Below are 21032 nucleotides of genomic sequence, written 5' to 3'. Positions count from 1 at the left end.
AAATACTTAATTTGTTCTGGAGGTCTCTTCTTAACCTGAAACTGTTCTTAACCTGAGACACCACTTTTGCTAATGGGGCCTTGATTTCTGTTCTCATCCTGAAGCAAAGTTCTTAAGCCAAGGTAATATTTCTGGGTTAGCGGAATCTGTAACCTGAAGGGTATGTAACCTGAAGCATATGTAACCCGAGGTACCACTGTATGTGAGTTTTGTACATGTATATGTGAGTTTTGTACAATAAACTACATTGCGTACAGCCACAAGGAAGCAGGAGTTTAGGATCAGAGTTTTCCTTCTCCTAGATGGGCTCCCTCCCCAGGTTGACAAAGCCCATCTGTCCCTCCCTTCCCTCTGCATCACATGCAGAAACCGTGACACTATGGCTCTCGTCGCTCAATCCACCAGAGCCTGCCTCTCTCTCTGGTCTGGCTTGCACCCTGAGAAGGTTGCTTTGGTCCTGATAGCACGGCAAAAGCAACACAGGAGGCGGCAGGTACAAGAAGTTACCAGTCTCTGCGGCCACAGCAGGCGCCGTGATTCTCCAGTGGTTTGAATTCATCCCTGGAGGCGCACTCCATTGTCTCTCAAGACAGATATGTGCCAACAACAATAGACAGAGGCATTATAGCCCTGAACACCAGTTGCTGGTGCGGGCAGGGAACAAACGGAAAGGGCTAGTGCAAGCTTCCAGAGGTTTCTGGGTGGCCACTGTGAAAAGTAGGATGTTAAACCAGATGGATCTTCTATCAGATGCAGCTGGTCTCTTCTTTGTGGGTTGCATCCAACTCTGTCTTTCCACCAGGGAACAGACTTCCACTCCCCCCTCCCCTGCACCCCCTTAAAATTATTGTAATTTATTAAATTTGCATACAGCCCTATACCCGTCGATTTCTAGGAGGTTCACAACATAAAACTACAGTATTAAATTGCGAAGTACATAACAAAAATAGGAACAGAATAATCTCCCCTTCTGCAACACATTTAATTGGGCATTGGAGGTCAATCAGCCCAAAGCCTGGTTGAAGAGGAAGGTTTTACCTGGTGCCTAAAAATATATAATGAAGGTGCCAAGTCAGCCTCCCTGGGGAGACCTTCCCACAAATGGGGAGCCACTGCAGAAAAGGCCCTGTTCTCATGTTGCCACCCTCATGGAGGAGGCACACAAAGGAGGGCCTCAGAAGATGATCTCAGGGTCCGGGTAGGTTCATATGGAGAGAGGCGAACCTTGAGGTAAAATCTGCCACAGAGGCTTGGGGAAACTTCAGGGATAGATTTTTGGGGTCCACAGAAGCGGAGAGGAAGGGGAAGTCCCTGCTGTGTGAGTGAAATGCCATGATGGAAACAACCGTACATTCCTACTACAGAGGCAATTTGCTTTGTAACTCTTGTCTCTTATCAATCTACTACACTATGATGCCTTCTTCCCCCTCAGCCAACCCTTACCTTTAGATGTTCTGTCTTGCTTTCCTGACTAACTTCTCCTACCAGCTTACGGCCCTTTTTCCCTTTCTTGACCGCACTACTCACGGATTTCACCGTTTTGATCGGTGGCATCTCCAGCTTTGGGGGCTCGCTAGGGAAAGTCCGGAAAGGGGACAAATGGTCGTAATGGGTGTGCAAGATGCGCACCGCCACATCGCAAATGGCCAGCGCCTTCGGGAGCTCAAACCCGTTCCACGGCTCCCTCTGGTCGTCGTAAAAGATCTGGCTGCGGAACCTGGTTGCGAAGAATGCAGACACAATTATGGACCACAAGAACGTTCTTACAAACTCTGACCCATCTCAATATCTTTCCCGCATCTATTCTGTAAATCTTGCGCTGGACCTCAGTGTCCGGGCTGAACGATGGGGGTGGAGACGCTCCTTCAGGTATACTGGGCCAAGGCCGTTTAGGGCTTTCAAGGTCAGCACCAAGACTTTGAATTGTGCTCGGAAACGTACTGGGAGCCAATGCAGATCTCTCAGGACCGGTGTTATGTGGTCCTGGCGGCCGCTCCCAGTCACCAGTCTAGCTGCCGCGTTCTGGGTTAGTTGCAGTTTCCGGGTCACCTTCAAAGGTAGCCCCATGTAGAACGCATTGCAGTAGTCCAAGCAGGAGATAACTAGAGCATACACCACTCTGGCGAGACAGTCTGTGGGCAGGTAGGGTCTCATCCTGCATACCAGGTGGAGCTGATAGACAGCCACCCTGGACACAGAATTAAGCTGTGCCTCCATGGACAGCTGTGAGTCCAAAATGACTCCCAGGCTGCGCACCTGGTCCTTCAGGGGCACAGTTGCCCCATTCAGGACCAGGGAGTCCCCCACACCTGCCCGCCCCCTGTCCCCCCAAAACAGTACTTCTGTCTTGTCAGGATTTCAAGATGCTTCAAACAGAGAGCATCTGGCCTTCACGAAAGAGGTTGGACTACATGGTGCTAATTCCTAAGTAACCACCATCTAGCAACTCCACTTGATCAATATGTCAAATGTTAGCTGACCAGGACATGGGACCAGACTGTGTTATCATGGCTCCCAGGCGAAAAGGAAAGCTCTTCAACAAGCCCCCTCTCCTCTTCAAACGCTTACTTTGGAACTTTCTTGAGATTTGCCCAAATGCACAGTGTAACATTCTTCTCCTTAATGACAACCTCCATGTTCCCACTTTCGGATTCTGCATAGCTGCTGGCTTCCTGCACGGGACATTGAAACGGAGAGAATTAAGACTTGCTGCACAAATCTAGGTCAGGATATTAATAGGCAAGATGTTAAACTGGCTTTTATATGCAACAACAGTGGCAAGAGTACCGCTAGCCCAGAAATGGAAGCAAGAATAAATTCCAACGAAAGAGGAATGGCAGACGAAATTAATGGACTATGCAGAACTGGATAAAATGACAGGAAGGATTCGAAACCTGCGGGACCAGAGATTCACAGAAGATTGGAAGAAGTATATGAACTATCTGAAAAGCAATGGTAATCAACAAATTACGCTAGTAGGACTACAAGAAGTTTTGTAAGGAGAAATATAAGAAGTGTTACAAAGTAGAAAAAGAATAGAGATATTAGCTATGAGATTTAAATGTAATAGGGAAAGTAAGAAATGTATATTAAGTGATTAGATTAGAAAATTTTCAGATGTGATTGATGGAAGACAAAAAAAAGTATAAGATGTAAAAGTATGTTTAATTACTGTTGAAAATGATATGGTAAAAAACTAATAAATATATATATAAATATATATATAAAGACTTGCTGCACAAATCAGTGATGCACACAGACCCTTCTTGAGAGCAAGTCACATTTTAACTGACATATTCTCAGGACCCTTACAAATGATCCCACCCATTTTTCTTCCTGTCATTGTGGTGCAATGGGTCAGTGCATCCAGCTGTTAGCCAGAAAGTCAGTGGTTCGAGCCCTCCCAGGAACGGCTGTAGACACACGATTCCTGCATTGCAGAAACTCTACAGTTCTACGGTTCTATAACACCAATTACTTTGGGGTACTTTCAACACATTAGGTGGAGCAAAACCAAGTTTTCAAACCAAGGGATAACTGGCAAGTATCTGCAGCCAATACAGTCTACGATATGTATTGCCCACATGGTAATACAGGTTTCTAAACCCTTGTGCCCATACACACATTACATTTTAGGTGTAATTCAAACCAAATGAGCCATAATGTGTGCATCAGCCCTCAAGACTCTAGCGCAGCAGTTCTCAACCTGTGGGTCCCCAGATGATGTTGGACTGCAACTCCCATCATCCCTGAGTTCTGGCCTTGCTAGCTAGGGTGATGGGAGTTGTAGTTCAACAACATCTGGGGACCCACAGGTTGAGAAAGGCTGCACTAGTGGAAGGTGGGCTGGAGGCAGCTTACCTGACCTCTCAGGAGTGAAAACATGCAGCTTCCTAGGACAGGGAGGTCTACACAGTGCAAATGCACCAGTGGAGGCAATCTGGCCTCCTAAAAAGGTAAAAGATAAAGGACGCCTGGACGGTTAAGTCCAGTCAAAGGCGACTATTGGGTTGTGGTGCTCATCTTACTTTCAGGCCAAGGGAGCCAGCGTTTGCCCACAGACAACTTTCCTGGTCATGTGGCCAGCATGACTAAACCGCTTCTGGCACAACGGAACACCGTGACAGAAGCCAGAGCACACGGAAACACCGTTTACCTTTCCACCGCATTGGTACCTATTTATCTACTTGCGCTGGCGTGCTTTCAAACTGTTAGGTTGGCAGGAGCTGGGACAGAGCAATGGGAGCTCACCCCGCCGCGGGGATTCGAACCGCTGACCTTCCGATCGGCAAGCCCAAGAGGCTCAGAGGTTTAGACCACAGCGCCGCTGCATTCACAACCCCCCAGCTGTCCCACCGGTGGTAAGAAGCAACAGGCAACCTCAAGGCAACACCTCAAGATCTGAAATAATATCAGCATCTGTTTACCCTCAGCATTTGTTCTGTGGCTGCGTTGTATTTGTCATGAAGGAGAGACTGCAGTTGCTGGATGGTTTCCGTGTACTGCGTGACATGCTTCGCAGAGAGCTCGTGGAAAGGAGTGTCCATGATGAAAAATTCCAACTTCTCGATTAGCTAGGAGACATTTAAACTTTCTCCGTTATTTGATAATAATAATAAATAATAATAATACTCTGCATGCTAGAGATCAAGGGAGAAGGAGAGGGGGTGGTTTTGCTCTCCTGTAGATTTGGCAAGGAGCAATAAAAACACAGTGTTGTGAGCATCTTACACATTCATTTATTGCAGCAATTCTTCTGAATGCCAGCTGCTAGAAAGAACAGGGGAAGGGAGGACACACTTGTATTCGAATCCTGGTTGCTGGTTCCCCACAGGCAACTGTTCAGCCACTGTGAGAACAGGGTGCTGGACTAGATGGGCTGTGGGCCTGATCCAGGAGGAACTTCTTAAGGTGTTATTTGGAAGCTGTTTCTCCCAAATGACAGAGACTTACTTCCAGCACCTGGTTGCCCTTTGCAATAACAAGCTGGATGTCATTATTTGGGTCTTCTTTCCACAAGCTCATGAAAGTATTGATATCCTGGGGGATGGTTGGGTCTGGGCTCCCATCGCAGCCTGTGTAGTGGTTCCACTAGGAGGAATTAAGACACGAAATACTCACTGTGGCGTAAAGAAGAAATCAATTAATAGGGAGTTATCAAGGCAACTGGATAAATGCGTTTTATGGTCTCCCAGATTTGAGGTGACTAACCATTTCCACTGCTGTTATAAACTTATATCTTTAATAGGAGGCTGCATGGCATCTCCAGAATTTAAAATTTCGCTCTTGTAGGGGGGAAAAATACTACTAGAGATAACGGACACAGGTATAGCAAGAGAAGATCAGAAAATATTCCTCTATGCCACAGGAGCGGCAAGGATCCTAATTGCTAAAAACTGGAAAAAAGAAATTGTGCCAACAAAAAAGGAATGGCAAGACAAACTATTAGATTATATTGAACTGGCTAGATTAACAGAGGCAATTAGAGAACACACTAGACAAGAGTTTCAAAAAGCATGGGGGAAATGCAGAGAATACTTCACAAAACAGTGCCCTAAAATACATACCTGGACGTATTTTGATTACCGTATTTTTCGCCCTATAGGACGCACCGGCACATAGGACGCACCTAGTTTTTTGGGGGGAAAATCAAGGGGAAAATTTTTATTTCCCCCCCAGGATTGTGCAGCCATCCCCAAGCTAGAAGAGGAAGATGGAGCGCTCCGTCTCCCTCTTCTGCCTTCAGGGACAGCCTCTCTAGCCTCCGTGGGGCAGCGGCTTGCCCCGCTGTCCCCCGAGCTTGTGGGGCTGGCGGGGAGGAGAAGCAAGCTTCCTCCCCCCCCCCGCCAGCCTCCAGATCAGGTCGGGGAATAGTGGGGTGGTGGCGCTCCGGCTCCCCACTATCCCGCGAGCTTGTGGGGCTGGTGGGGGGGGAGAAGGAAGCTTGCTTCTCCCCCCCCCCCCCGCCAGCCTCCAGATCAGGTCGGGGAATAGCGGGGTGGCAGCGCTGCGCCTCCCCACTGTCCTCCGAGCTTTTGGGCTGCAGGCTGCTGCTCGCAAGGCTTGCGGATATCTGCCTGAAGCCTGGAGAGCGAGAGGGGTTGGTGCGCACCGACCCCTCTCGCTCTCCAGGCTTCAGCGAAAGCCTGCATTCGCCCCATAGGACGCACACACATTTCCCCTTTATTTTTGGAGGGGGAAAAGTGCGTCCTATAGGGCAAAAAATACGGTAATGTCTGCAGGAAATTTTGTGGATATTTAAGTTATAATTAGAAAAATCTTAATAATTATTCATAAAGGAAACAGCTTATAAGAAGTAAATAAGGAGGCCAGACACAGGATAAAGGAAGTCTTTTACTTGTTTGTTTGTTTGTATTGTTGTTTGTTATCTTTATTGTATTTCTGTACTGGGGAGGTTATGTTATGTTGTAAATAAAATTCCCAATAAAATAAAAATAAATAAAATAAAATTTCACTTTTGATTCCATTTTTATTTTTCTTAAGGAAACCAGAGCTGAAGTATTCTATGGCTATTAACACTGTGTGATTCGAGACCCACGTCTACCTGAGCGAGAGCTCTGTATTTCGACTTCCACTGGGCTGCAGTCAGAAAGTTTTCCTCCAGAACATGAATTTCGGAAAGTTCAATCCCTCTGCGTTCTTGATCCTGCATGGAACATAACCAGGTTGGTTTTATTTTGAACTGCATGGTAAGGAGCACCTGTCTGAAGAGCTATTTATTCAGCAATCCACGGCCTCAAGGATGGGGAACGGATGGTCCTGTGACTGTTGCTGGACTACAACTCCCATCACTCCTGGCTCTTGGCCTTGGAGGTGCCTGCAGTGCTCCCTCAATCCGTTACATTAGGCCTGAAACAAGCACTAGGCTGCTTTATGTGCTTGGTTGCCCATGACAGCTTCTCCAGTTTGTGTTGTAATCTTCAAGCCTAGTCAGAGGAATGTGCCATTCTCCAGGCACTCGGCTTAGGTCACTTGTTGACCTCCCTGTCAGCGACTCCCGGCAGGAGACAGGCGGGGTCTCTATCGGCGATCCTCCTCAAACGTGAGAAGGACACACCACTCTTCCCTCCTCCCTGTCTTCCCCAGGAGGGGGAAAGAGACAGACAGAAATGTATTTACATGCCTTTATTTCTGTCTATGCAGCAGTACAGAGAAACACGTCTGCACTCTCCAAACACCAACAGCAGAGAGAGTAAACTCCACCCCTGTTCTTCCAGTACAGGTCAGATGACACACTGAGCTCACATCCAGTGCTCAGTACAGTAAATAGACTGTCCCTTCGCTCCCATGGTACAGTCCCATACATCAACATTCTGTTTGGCTTTCCAGCCAGCTGCAGCTCGCTGCTGTATTGCTCCTTTTTCGTAACAGTTTGCAAATGTGGTCCCAGGTCCGGAAAGGTTGGCAATCCCTGGTGTGATGCAGAGCTGTTCTAAAGCTGTCATTGGAAGTGTATTGCCAGGGACTGGCTGGAGGTGAGGTACTGATCACCAAGAGAAAGGAAGGTTGGAGACTGACTTGGAAGGAAGGATCCGTAAACTGGGCGAGCCTGCAACAACCAGGAGACGAGAGCCACAGGCAGGAGAAGCTTCAGGATTGGAGAATGAGGAACAGGTGCAGGAGGAGGGAGAGAGAAGTCAGGCTGGTGTGGAGCCAAGTGCTTCCACATCTCCTCCTGCTGCTCCGCTGTCTCCCAGGACCAGGAGAGGGCTGAAGAGGGAGGAGCAGGGGCAGGTTACACGCAGGCATAGTCTTCACCTGCTTGTGAGCAGCTCTGGTGGGGAAGATACATAAGCCAAGGTCTGGGGTGGGGGTCTCTCTATTGCTGCACCTGCCTCATCGGGGGCACACCTAAGAGTAGTGGAGAGACATAGGACAGGACAGGTCCATAGGATGAACAGGACTGTCCCTAACTTGTACTTCTGGCAATGAGGAGATAGATGATAAATAGATAGATGATAGATAGATAGATAGATAGATAGATGATAGACAGATAGATAGATAGATAGATAGATAGATAGATAGATAGATAATTTATTACGGTCGGAGACCAGCTTATAAAACACACATGGGGGTACAATCCAGAAGGAAAACAAACATTTAAAGCAATGTACAACAATAAATTTAAAATTTATAAATGCAATAAGTGTATAAACCCTTAAAACTTTAAGATGAGCTGCCGTAGAGAGATGACCCAGAGTCACCCATGGAACCGGGTTTGGGGGTTTTCTTAACAAACTAGTTTGGGCCGGGGGGGTGGTCTGTGCCTATAGATCTGTACACAAAATCTGTTGACCATCCGGGTCGCCTTATGATCTTTGCCTAACAGGAAAAGGTCAAATTTTTGCTTTTCCGGGAGGTCAGTGAGCCTCACCAGCAGGGGATCAATGGTCTCACTATGTGGCTCATCATAAAAGGGATATCTAAAGAACAAGGGCTCTGGGCTTCCTATATCCCCCAATGAACAGGCGCAAAGTCTCTGAGCAAATGGGACGTTTTAAAAGGCTCCTTCCAGGACCGGCGAGGGCAGAGCTGAGCTTATGGCGAGTATAAAAGCCCTTCTTGCATTTTTTGATACGAGAAAGAAGAGATATGCTGCCGGTGTGGCTATATCTCTCTCAATTTCTCCAATTTTATAGCTGGGGCACCTTGAGCAGTCCTGTTGTCTCTCGGGGTCTATGATTCTTTGCCTGACCGTAGCTTTTGCCTGGCCCAACCCCAGACTTAGAAGGGCTTGAGGAGCAAAACCCAGTTTCTGAAGGGTATTCAGGACAATGGAGAGTTAATTCCTTCCTCTGGACATTCCTTGCCTGACAGAGCCATGACATGTACCTACTCCTTAGAGCCACGCAACAAGAGAAGGGGAGTCTGCAAGCCTGACTGTGCAGCCTTATTCACATCCCATGAAAACCATCATCCTGTTATCCTGGTACCGACCACAGCGACTCGGAAGCAAAGCCTGGGGAAAGCTGCAGCTCATTAACAATATCCAAGGTTCAATATCTCAGCCAGAGCTAGGAATGTCCCTCCGTTGTCACCACCAGACAGTGTAGACAACAGATGGACAAATGGTCAGACTCAACCGAAGGCAATTTCTAACTTTCTCTGTGTGTGCACTAACCTTGGCCTCCAGCCGTTCCGTCTTCTCTCGTTCAATCCTTTCCTTTTCGAGTCGTGCAGCTTCCTCTAGCTCGGCACGGACTCGGGCCTGCTCTGAAAAAATAGGGGGGGAAACAGAGATTGTCAACAGTGAGACGGAAAGGAGTTTAATAATGCGAGCAAACTGTTGCACACACCGACTATGTCAGCACATGAAGACTTAGCGCAAGGCTAAATATTCAAATATCCAGAAGCAGAAGGATGATGGAGCTTCCGGCCTTCTTACTCCACCAATTTAAAATGGGAACATGGTGCGAAATGCGCCCTACCTTCCTCCAGAAGTCTTCTTTCCTCTTCTTCTTTCAGCAGCCTCATCTTTTCAGCTTTGCTAAGCTTCTTTTTACCACCAGCTGACTGAATTTTAAAAAGAGGGGAAACCCATATATTACTATTTCTCAGTGCTTTTTTTCTAGGGGGAATGCAGGGGGATGCGTACCCCTAAACATTTTGTGAATCTTTGTACTTTTGTCCATTTACTGTATTTATTTTCCCCAATCTGAACTACAAAATGGTGATTTTCTTGAGTCAAAATGAGAGAAACCCTAAACATTTTTTTAGGGGAGAGAGAGAGAGAGAGAGAGAGAGAGAGAGTCGGTAGCACAATTGGGGCTCAATGCTTTATTCCCAATGTTGGGGTAAGGATATTTATTTGTGGGATACAGTTTATATTGCAATACAGTGGTACCTCGCAAGACGAAATTAATTCGTTCTGCGAGTTGTTTCGTCTTGCGATTTTTTCGTCTTGCGAAGCACGGATTCCCTGGGTATTAACGGTTTTAAGAAAAAGGAAACAAGCTCGCAAGACGTTTTCGTCTTGCGAAGGAAGCCCATAGGGAAAATCGTCTTGCGAAGCAACTCAAAAAACGAAAAACTCTTTCGTCTTGCGAGTTTTTCGTCTTACGAGGCATTCGTCTTGCGGGGCACCACTGTATTGCAAACAGTTTTGCCTAACAATTTAACTTGAAAGGTACTTCTACAGTTACCAGGGGCACTGTTTGAAAACCATCCATTTAGCAAACTTCACTGAACAAAACAGGAGGAATTTAGAAGGAAAAGGAGGCAGTGGTTTTCCCTGTCCATTACTGAAACACACATCTCTAGATACAGAGTTGGTTTGTATGTGGCACAGAGCCAAAATAAGGCTTTAGTGCGAACAAACAAGGCTGCGGACAAAGAGAGATCACTGCTGCTTTGCTGCTGCTCTAGTTCCTAGTGCTGCTGTCCTGCTGTTTAGGAAGCTACGGTTTGCCTTAGTATACCATCCAAACCAAGGCTTGTGGTTTGTCACATTCCAGACAAGCCATGAGCTGTAACCAAGGTTTGTTTTAAGGTTTACAGCAGGGGTCAGCAAACTTTTTCAGCAGGGGGCCAGTCCACTGTCCCTCAGACCTTGTGGGGGGCCGGACTATATTGGGGGGGGGGGGAATGAACGAATTCCTATGCCCCACACATAACCCAGAGATGCATTTTAAATAAAAGGACACATTCTACTCATGTAAAAACACACTGATTCCTGGACTGTCCACAGGCTGGATTTAGAAGGCAATTGGGCCGGATCCGGACCCAGTCCTTAGTTTGCCTAACCATGGTTTACAGGTTTGCCTGGAGGAGTGAAGTCAAACCAGGGCTTAGCTCACAGCAGAGCAGGAGGAAGAAGACTGGAAGCAGGACGGCAGCAGAACAATCTCCATTACAAACATACCAGTTGACAAATATAAATATACAGATATAGATATAGAATGCAGTGGTGCCTCACAAGACGAAGAGAATCCGTTCCGCGATTCTCTTCGTCTAGCAGTTTTTTTGTCTTGCGAAGCAAGCCCATTGACAGCTTATCGGATTAGCGCTACAGCGGTCTAGTGGCTTCTAGCGATCAGCTGTTAAGCGGCTTATCAGTGGATCAGCTGTTAAGCGGCTTAGCGGCTTAGGAAAAGGGGGGGAAAGCGGAAAAAACCCGCAGGGACTCGCAAGATTTTTTCGTCTTGCGAAGCAACCCCATAGGGAAATTCGTTTTGCGAAGCGCCTCCAAAACGGAAAACCCTTTCGTCTAGCGGGTTTTCCGTCTTGCGAGGCATTCGTCTTGCGGGGCACCACTGTGGCAGGATAAATTCCAGTGAAACAATGTGGATTGTCTAAGACCCAGAGTTTCTGCATATCTCTCCTAGCTAGGAGCGGCAGGTGGTTTGGATGGAGGACCTAACATTAGCAGTTTGGATGAAAAGCAAAGACTGTATTGCATTGGGAGCCATAGTTCAGTCAGTAGAGCATGAGACTCTTAATCTCTGGGTCATGGGTCCGAGCCTCACATTGGGCAAAAGATCCCTAAATTGCAGGGGTTTGCAAAAGATGAGCCTTGTGCTCCCATCCAACTGTACAAGTCTGTGCTTATGTGATTCAAGGCCAAGTATTTAGGGACAGAGCGACCAGCTAAAATAGGTAGCAATGAACCTTTTTAAAAAATGCTAATTGTAACCAAGTAAGGGAGCTGGAGGAGACTTTTGAGAGTCCCATGGACTGCAGGAAGATCAAACCTATCTATTCTGAAGGAAATCAGCCCTGAGTGCTCACTGGAAGGACAGATCCTGAAGCTGAGACTCCAATACTTTGGCCACCTCATGAGAAGAGAAGACTCCCTAGGAAAGACCCTGATGCTGGGAAAGATGGAGGGCACAAGGAGAAGGGGACGACAGAGGACGAGATGGTTGGACAGTGTTCTCGAAGCTACCAGCATGAGTTTGACCAAACTGCAGGAGGCAGTGGAAGACAGGAGTGCCTGGCATGCTCTGGTCCATGGGGTCACGAAGAGTCGGACATGACTAAACGACTAAACAACAACACAAAGGGAGAACATCCCATAATTCCCAGCCAGCAAGGCCAACTATCATGTAAAGCCAGCCTCCCTCAACCTGATGCCTTCCAGATGTTTTGGACTCTAATTCCCATCAGCCCCAGCCAGTGCGGCCAATCTTCAGGGATGATTGGAATTGTAGTTCAACAACACCTGGAGGGTACCAGCTTGGGAAAAGCTGATATAAATAATTGCCACCTTATAAATAATAACCACAACCTTTAACCAAAGAAGTTCTTGAACTGAAATATATTATTCACTAACAATATATATATTATTGATTCTGCCAAGTGACCATACAAGCAGCGTTTAATATAATTTCTTGCAGAAAAGCAGGATACAAACTTGAAATAATATTAAGCATGCAATATCAATACTTGGTATTTGGGTTGTTGTAACTATATGCAGTTGTGGCAACAATACGCAGGTGATCTACTGGACTACCTACCTAACTAGCAACCTACCTACCTTTTTCTTTTTTGGACCCTAAATGTTGCAAGGCAAAAGAAGAGAGAAAGTCAGAAGAAAGCAGGTATCATAAACAAACAGTCAAAACTGGAAATATATATACATATATACCACGGGGGGCCGCGGCTAGGGTTGCCCTACGTCTGGAATATCCTGGACACAGCCGGGATTTGGCCGTTGGAAACAGTGTCTGGTTGGAAATCTCTGAAATGTCTGGGGAAATGGACATTTGTCAACCCTTTAAAAATTGCTCAAAAAGCTCAACACCTTTTGTGTCCAGATTTTCACAACCCTAGTAGTAGCAGAAGGGGGCACCACGCCCCAGGTTTAAACGAATTATATTTTTGCTATTTCTGAAGAATTTAAAGCATGCATAATTATGTGCTTTGCATAAAATAAAACATACTGGAGCCCATTGTCAAAAGGATTCTTTAAAGCATTTTGCAAAGGGCAGATGAGGAGGAGATGGCCATTTATTTGACTCGCACCTAATTTGGGTATGCAGATTTATGCTAATGACACAACCCACTCCTCCCCCCCCCCCATTTTGATGTGGGTGCAAGCGGGGTGGAAGTGGGTCCTTGCAAACCACTGGGGCTGCCTCTGCCCCCCTTCCCCCTCTCACCATCTCGCCTCCTCCCTCTGCTCGCCCAGACCAGGGTGGCTGGAAAGTTGTTTACAGCCCCTCCCCTCTGTTTCCCAGGCAACGAGCCCCGCCCACTAGCCCTTGGCTCCGCCCTCCGCTTGCAGCCTATTGAAATCCCTCCAGGGAGGAAATTCTCCCAAGGGGCTAAGGCGCAAAACTGTAACATACTTCCGGTTCGAAAGTGAGACACATGCACAAAGAAACCCTCATAAATACCATAGAATGGTTGGACTACCACTCCCGTCACCCACAGCTAGCAAGGCCAGAGCTCAGGGATGATGGAAGTTGTAGTCCAACAACATCTGGGGGCCCACAGGTTGAGAACCACTGGTCTAAAAAGATCTGGGATTCCTCCAAGTGCCATGGTTTTCTGCTTGCCCCGCAAGGGGGCTCCAAATGGAATCCGGAAGTGTAACTCTCACTCTACCTCTTTAACTTTTCTCCCTAATCGCTATTATTTAAGTCGCTTGCTCTGAGTCTAAGCAGCAAAAGCCCTTTTGTCTACAGTTCAGATTTCGGGGTTATTTTTGAAGCCTTTACTAACTCTTTCCTGTCAATAAAGACACAATGCAGAAGATCAGAACTCAACACCGTTGCAGTAGTTCAGCAGCACCCAAAGCGTGCATATTGGGATGTAAGTCCCACTGAAGGCAGCGGGGCTTACTTCTGAGTAAACATGAACTGGCTGCACTGTGTGGAGCCACTCTGCCACAAACCGCTCAGAAGGCTGAGTAGATGCTGTCTGCAAGGCTTTTTTTAAAAAAAGAAAACCCCATACATATTTAATTATTGCAGTTTTAGCCCAGCTTTCCTCCAAGGAGCTCAAGGTGGTGAGCATACTTCTCCAACCCATTTTATTCTCACAACAACCATGTAATATAGATTAGGCTGAGAGTCAGGTGAGTATGGCAAGCTGTTCCCAGTGGGGTCCGGCTGGTGCCACCAAGAACAGCCATTATTATTATTATTATTATTACTCCACTTATCTGACTGGGTTCCCACATTGGAGGAGGTTGGACTAGATGGCTCCTGGAGGTCCCTCCCAATAATTCTATTATTCTATTTTATGTTTTTAAATCTTTGTAAGTTGCGTAGGACTTTTTTTTTACATATCAGGCGACTAATGATAATATTCATAAATGATATTACGAAATACTACCCACTAGGAGGGCAAACCACACTAAACTGAACTGAGTGGAACCTGCTTCCGTGGGGAGAATAAGGGTGACACTGCAGAAATCAGGTCTACACTTTTCATATCTCTACGCTGCCCAGCACCTTGCCTGCAATCCCGCGCAGCCGCACTAGGACGCTCGGAGCCAACACCCGACGCCGACGCCTCTTGAAACTCCCGCGCAGGCGCAGTAGTCGTTTGCTACGCCCCGCCTCTCCAACAGCTGGGCAGGCTAGCAAGCCATGGGCTGCGAAGGTAAATACAGTGTACATAATTATCTCCCCACCCAAAGCTTCTGTTTTGGGAGGGAGTCGGGATTTGGGCTGCCTGTTTTGTAAAAGTTGTGTGGAGAGAAGAAAGTGGGGAAGTTTCCACCTTGACCCAAAAAAAGAGGTTCCTGTACCTTTAAGAGTTTTTAAGACTGAAATGAGGCTGCATTTTAATGTTTTAATGGTATATTTTACTCTTGTTTTTTAAGCTGTATTTCAATCAATTTTATATTTGGTGTTAGCCGCCCTGAGCCTGGTCTTGGCGGGGGAGGGCGGATTATAATTATTATTATAATTATAATAATAATAATTATTATTAGGGTGGGAGGTGGACTGCTTGTCTTCCAAGAATGAGAAAAGCTGGGCTTGCAAAAATTCTCCCCCTTTAACTCTATTTTGTACCTTTAAGATATTCCTGGGTGGGGAGAGTAGCTTGCCTTGCAAAAATGAGGAAAGCTGCAGTTGCAAAAATTCTCCCCTTTTAATCCAGTTTTGACTGCTCCTGCCCCATAGGCATAGCTGTCAAGGTTTCCCTTTTTTTAAGGGAAATTCCCTTATTCCGAATAGGATTCCTCGCAAGAAAAGGGGAAAGTTGACAGCTATGCCTATAGGGGGAGGAGGAGGAGGAGTTTGGATTTGATATCCCGCCTTTCACTCCCCTTCAGGAGTCTCAAAGCGGCTAACATTCTCCTTTCCCTTCCTCCCCCACAACAAACACTCTGTGAGGTGAGTGGGGCTGAGAGACTTCTTTGAAGTGTGACTGGCCCAAGGTCACCCAGCAGCTGCATATGGAGGAGCGGAGACGCGAACCCGGTTACCCAGATTACGAGACTACCGCTCTTAACCACTACACCACACTGCCAACTTGAGGGACTGCTCTCCATGAAACTGCTCCTTTCACAGAAGCAATGAGCAGGTGCTGTTTGCTTTCTTTCCCCCCAGGCCAAGTTATCTCGAGGCAGTATAGGATTTTTATTTTATTTTTCATCCAGGCCCATTTGATCCTCATAACAACCCTTTGAGGTAGGTGGGTGGAACTGGCAGCTGGCCGAAGGTCACCCAGAGAGCTTCACGCAGAGCAGGGAAGCAAAGCTGGTTCTTCCGGGGCTTAGTTCAACACCCTGAACATTGCACAACAATAGTTATTAGTTCCCATGCCAGGAAAACCATCAGGCATTGACTTCTACAGATCAAAACTCTTGGAGAAAGGCAGAGGAGCGGATTTATGCTGTGTTGTCCCCAATCAGAACCAACCAGTTGGAAACTTTGTGTATTCATATTGCAGGACAATTTGGTGTTTTGCTTCAGATGAGCTACAGGCAATGCTTTTTTCTCTCTAAAGAAATATACTCTCATTTTCCTACTCATATTGAAATACTGCCCCCTTTCTACTTCTATAATATGCTTTTTATTCTTTTTTCTGTATTTCATAAAACTAATAAAAAATATTATTAAAAAAAAGAAAGAAATACTGCCCCTTAATGAGGCCAAACTTAGATTCACAAAATGTTTAGGGGTATGCGTACCCCCAGGGAAAAAAAGCACTGGCTACAGGTGTTCCTTAATATATCACGTTGTTGATAATAATATATCCTGCAATACACAACACTCTGCTCTACTACTTAAAAGAAAAGAAAAAGTGGTCCAATTAAACAAAATAAATCCTAACCTTACCAAAATAAAAAATGCAATTTTAATCATTTAAATTGCAGGTTTATATACCCTTTTCTTACTGATTTAACTACTCCAGAATAACTTCCACTCTCTTGTTCTCTAGTACTAAAATAGACAAGAACTATTTGCTCTGGAAAGGTTCTGGGGTGGGGTGGAAGGTGACCTTCATCTACGTCTTTAGATAATTTATTTCAAGCTCTGTTCTAGTTAGGAGCTTGGGAGAAAGAACAATTCAACCAACATTTGACAATCCTGTAAATATAACACCAGTGAAAACAGCAAAATGCAGTATCAAAGCTACTCAGTGCCTCACCTTAGTCGTAAAAAGCAAGGACTGGTTTGTTTCTTAAGTTGTTTTGCAATGCTTCAGTGAAATGATCCATTTTAGGGCTTGGCTGGGTCTCTGAGCATGGGGACTGAGCTAGGTTGCCACCAGCTGTTTTAGGTTAAGTGGGAGCAGATTGTTAACTCCATGGAGCCCAATGGAAATTATGTTGAAATAGGCATTGTAAGTGAGTGGACTGTAAAGCCCCTGCTTTTCAATTAGTGTATTAGGTGTCATCAGATTTTAAGTAGGCAGGTAGAAAAATGGGGTGTATAATGTGTTAGGGGAGAGGGTAGTACCTCGGTTGGAGGGACACATCATGCTCCTTCTGGGTTAGTTTATGCACCTTTGGTCCCCACCCTGCACTCAGCTCTCACCTGTGGCTCCGAGAAGTTGTCAGCATTCGACAGCAACCACACCCCGGGAACAGCTTCGACTGGCCTGCTAAACCAGGCGAGGGTAGCTGAGGGGTCTCAAACCCTCTGTGAATTAGGAACTTCCCCTGCATGCGAAGACAGGCTCAGGAGGATTGAGTGAACGAGACCAATACTGGGTCCAGCGGTCCAGAAAGCAGTTCTGCCTGTGCTGTAGGGGGGAGTAAGGGGCAGATGGGGCTCGTGTACCTGGGAAGGGAGCCCATCCAGTTGAAGGAAAACTGATCCTAGACCTCCACTGCCTTGTGGGATATCTTCAGGACAGGAGAAGATTAAGGAGTAAACCCTACACAAATCCGGAGCAGGGTCCCTAAGACAGTTGGATGGCACCTTGTATGCCTCGTTCCGGCAACTCCTGCAGCCAAGCTGGTGCCAAATAATAATTTATTTGTACCCTGCCCACTTGGCTGGGTTTCTCCAGCCACTCTGGGCAGCTTCCAACAAAGATTAAAAATACATTAAAATGTCACACATTAAAAACTTCCCAGAACAGGGCTGCCTTCAGATGTCTTCTAAATGTCAGATAGTTGTTTATCTCTTTGACATCTGATGGGAGGGTGTTCCACAGGGCAGGTGCCACTACCGAGAAGGCCCTCTGCCTGGTTCCCTGTGGCTTTGCTTCTCACAGTGAGGGAACCGCCAGAAGGCCCTTGGTGCTGGACCTCAGTGTCTGGGCAGAATGATGGGGGTGGAGACGCTCCTTCAGGTATACTGGGCCGAGGCTCTTTAGGGATTTAAAAGTCAACACTTTGAATTGTGCTTGGAAACGTACTGGGAGCCAATGTAGGTCTTTCAGGACCAGTGTTATGTGGTCTCGGTGGCCGCCCCCAGTCACCAGTCTAGCTGCCGCATTCTGAATTAGTTGTTGTTTCCGGGTCACCTTCAAAGGTAGCCCCACATACAGCACATTGCAGTAGTCCAAGCAGGAGATAACTAGAGCATGCACCACTCTGGCGAGACAGTGGGCAGGCAGGTAGGGTCTCAGCCTGCGGAACCAGGTGGAGCTGGTAGACAGCTGCCCTGGATAGAGAATTGACCTGTGCCTCCATGGACTGCTGTGAGTCCAAAGTGACTCCCAGGCTGTGCACCTGGTCCTTCAGGGGCACAGTTGCCCCATTCAGCTCTGCTTTCCTCTAGACCACATCAGTGAGTCCGAGAAGGGGGTCTTGTCTTCTGGGCAGCCTAGGACCTCCTCACACACTGCCCAGGCTTGCCCCCCAAAGAGGTCACTTAGGTGCTGTTAATGCAGCATTTGACTTCATCCCCAGAGGCAACACTCCATTGTCTCTCCAGACAGACGGATGCCAACCAACCGCAAAGCAGGGCCCATCCTTCAAAACAGGGATGGAGAGTCTCTGCAGCTGCCCAGATGTTATTCAGCTCCCGCTCCCATCAGCACAACCAATGCTCAGGGATTGTGACAGTTGTAATCCACAGCTGCAGGATCCACATCCCTGCTTCAAAATGTGAGAACAGGATGCTGGACTGGAATGGTCTTTGTTCCGATCCCTCTTCCATCAATATGTTATCTGTTTCAGAGTATTTAGATATTTCCATATATATATAAATTAATGGTTCTTATTAGCCTGAGTAGAACCGAGTTAAAAACAAAAGAGGAATGTAAATGGGTAAAATTGATGGTAATTGCAGCCAGACAGGTTATAGCGAGTAACTGGAAAAATGCAGAAGAGCTAGGGGTGAACCAATGGAGGGAAAAAATGAATAATTGAATAATATTATAATTTTAGAATATCTAACTGTGAAGATACACAGAATGAAAGGGTTTAAGGTCAGTGAGAAAGAGGAGGATTGGTTAGAGAAGATATTGAATTATATGAGTAGGTTTGAACAATTTGGGGCAATTAAAAAGTTAAATAAACCTTGTGGAGCGAGGAGCGTTATTGTATATAGAATTGCACATATGGTCAATTTGAATATGTTATCATTGATTATGTATACTCAATGTATCAGCCACCTGGGGGGTTTCACTGTTTGGGTTTTGGTTGTTGGTAAAAAATAAAGAAAAGAAAAACTTTCAGAGTATAATAATGGTGGTTGCATTAGGGCCCGCACATTATATTTTGCAAGCGCAAGGAAGATGCCCATTGCATCTGGCTGCTGCGCTGTTAGTAGGGGCTTGCGGAAGTGGAAGGTCTGTGGAGTGGGTAGGTTGCTGCAGTTGGCTAGATGGCCCCTAAAACTGAAGGAAATCAATCAAATCCTCAAGGAGTCGTGTCAAGCAGTTTGCCAGCATCCAAAGCACCAGTAACTGTTCCTAAGTCAGGCTCCATTGTGTAGCTAATCTCCGAATGATTGTTCTTCAGGTGAATGCCAGCGCGCATGAGTTAAGTGTGTGAACTGAACATGACCAATCCGCTAAGATACGAAGTGCTGAACCTTTACAAAAATGTAAGTCCTGAGGAGTGGAAGCCAGATGCAAACAAAACGCTTTGCCCGTGTTCTGCGCCCTGTGTGACTCTCAACCTTTTTGTTTTTTTGCATTGTGTGCTTTGAAGCTGCTGTACCTCGGAAAGGAATACCCCAAAGGGGCAGACTACTTTCGGACCCGGCTGAAGGCGGCCTTCTTGAAAAACAAGGACGTGAAGGAGCCCGAGAAAATCAAAGAACTCCTTGCCCGAGGGGAGTTTGTCATGAAAGAGCTGGAGGCCTTATACTTCCTCAGGAAATACCGAACTCTGAAACAGCGTTACTACGAAGAGGATGTCAAATGATGTGCATTGCGGTTCGAAACGATTGCCCAGGCCATAGGTTAAAGTGTCGGGGGGGGGGGGGGACTGATCTACAATTAAAAAAAAAGTATAGATTGCCTATTGAACGAAGGTAATGTGTTTTTTTGTTTTAAGTTGAAGTACAGCAACTCTTGCTTTGGTTCTTTTTTCGCAGCCGGCTGTAGGGGAGGAATGCAAATCCACATTTGTGGCCACCGAGACCATATAACACCAGTCTTGAAAGACCTACACTGGCTCCCAGTACGTTTCCGAGCACAATTCAAAGTGTTGACTTTTAAATCCCTAAAGAGCCTCGGCCCAGTATACCTGAAGGAGCGTCTCCACCCCCATCATTCTGCCCAGACACTGAGGTCCAGCACCAAGGGCCTTCTGGCGGTTCCCTCACTGTGAGAAGCAAAGCCACAGGGAACCAGGCAGAGGGCCTTCTCGGTAGTGGCACCTGCCCTGTGGAACGCCCTCCCATCAGATGTCAAAGAGATAAACAACTATCTGACATTTAGAAGACATCTGAAGGCAGCCCTGTTCTGGGAAGTTTTTAATGTTTAATAGGTTATTGTATTTTAGTGTTTTGTTTGAAGCCGCCCAGAGTGGCTGGGGAAAGCCAGCTAGATGGGTGGGGTATAAATAATAAATTATTATTATTATTTTGGGGGAAGTATTCGCACATGCAACCCCCAGCTCCACACAGATGTTTCTGCTGTGTGTTCAGTTGTCAGGGGGCAAGCAAGTGGCCTCAGAGGTGGGGAGCTGTTTGGTGTGCCGTTGCTCCCGTGTTGAGGACGCGACCAAAGAGCACCCAAAAAGAGCTTTGCTGTACATAACTACACATGTCCGTGGTTTAAGCCTTCTTCCCAGTTGTGCATTTAAAAAGGGAGGTGGGGAGACTTTCCCCTTGTGCTAGTGACACTTCATTTCACCTGGAATAGCACAGTTAGAGCACGAGACGCTTAATCTCAGAGCCGTGGGTTTGAACCCAATGTTGGGCAAAAGATTCCTGAATTTCATGGGGTTGGACTAGATGACCCTCAAGGTCCCTTCCAACGCTACAGTTCTACAATTCTAATTTCTACAACCACTGCTCTTGCAGTTGGATGTTCAGCTGGACATACATCTATGCTGAGGGACCCTTGCGCCTTTCCTCTCCCCGCAAAGAACTGAAAAGGTCTGCTAACATCTTGGGAAAGTGGGCAAGAATGAGAGAATAGCCTGTTCAGTGGGGAGAGCAGGAGTGGCTGGGATTTAGTTACCCAACACAATCTTGTGC

The 21032-nt window shown here is 46.6% G+C and overlaps 2 protein-coding genes across 7 annotated transcripts in view; one reads left to right on the top strand and one right to left on the bottom strand.

Annotated features, from left to right (window-relative positions):
- The window catches only part of LOC310825973 (GTPase KRas), a 79486-nt gene that overhangs the window by 13255 nt on the left and 45199 nt on the right, over positions 1–21032 (bottom strand). Inside the window, exons 1-9 of one of the 5 annotated variants that reach the window (XM_083700270.1) lie at positions 13122–13223; positions 12497–12514; positions 9450–9534; positions 9143–9234; positions 6566–6667; positions 4954–5091; positions 4428–4574; positions 2569–2672; positions 1444–1717 (exon numbers count right to left, since the gene is read on the bottom strand). In XM_083700270.1, coding sequence (XP_083556396.1) covers positions 1444–1717; positions 2569–2672; positions 4428–4574; positions 4954–5091; positions 6566–6667; positions 9143–9234; positions 9450–9534; positions 12497–12514; positions 13122–13124 — 963 coding nt within the window. In that variant the 5' untranslated portion in view covers positions 13125–13223. Of the gene's footprint in view, positions 1–1443; positions 1718–2568; positions 2673–4427; positions 4575–4953; positions 5092–6565; positions 6668–9142; positions 9235–9449; positions 9535–12492; positions 12515–13121; positions 13224–21032 lie in introns of those variants that run through there. The other 4 variants (XM_083700274.1, XM_083700273.1, XM_083700272.1 and 1 more) reach the window with 4 other exon arrangements.
- On the top strand, positions 14430–19854 carry ETFRF1 (electron transfer flavoprotein regulatory factor 1). Of its 2 annotated transcripts, none has more exons than XM_083701070.1 (3): positions 14430–14571; positions 19343–19427; positions 19535–19854. In XM_083701070.1, the coding sequence occupies exons 2-3, from the start codon at positions 19383–19385 to the stop codon at positions 19748–19750; spliced, it is 261 nt and encodes an 86-aa protein (XP_083557196.1). In that variant the 5' UTR covers positions 14430–14571; positions 19343–19382; the 3' UTR covers positions 19751–19854. The 2 variants fall into 2 exon arrangements, with proteins under 2 accessions (XP_083557196.1, XP_083557197.1); XM_083701071.1 differs by having other exon boundaries at positions 14518–14580.

This window comes from Podarcis gaigeae (assembly GCF_964106915.1).
Source record: "Podarcis gaigeae genome assembly, chromosome: 10".
Taxonomy (NCBI): domain Eukaryota; kingdom Metazoa; phylum Chordata; class Lepidosauria; order Squamata; family Lacertidae; genus Podarcis; species Podarcis gaigeae.
This window is presented reverse-complemented; position numbering and strand designations above follow the sequence as displayed.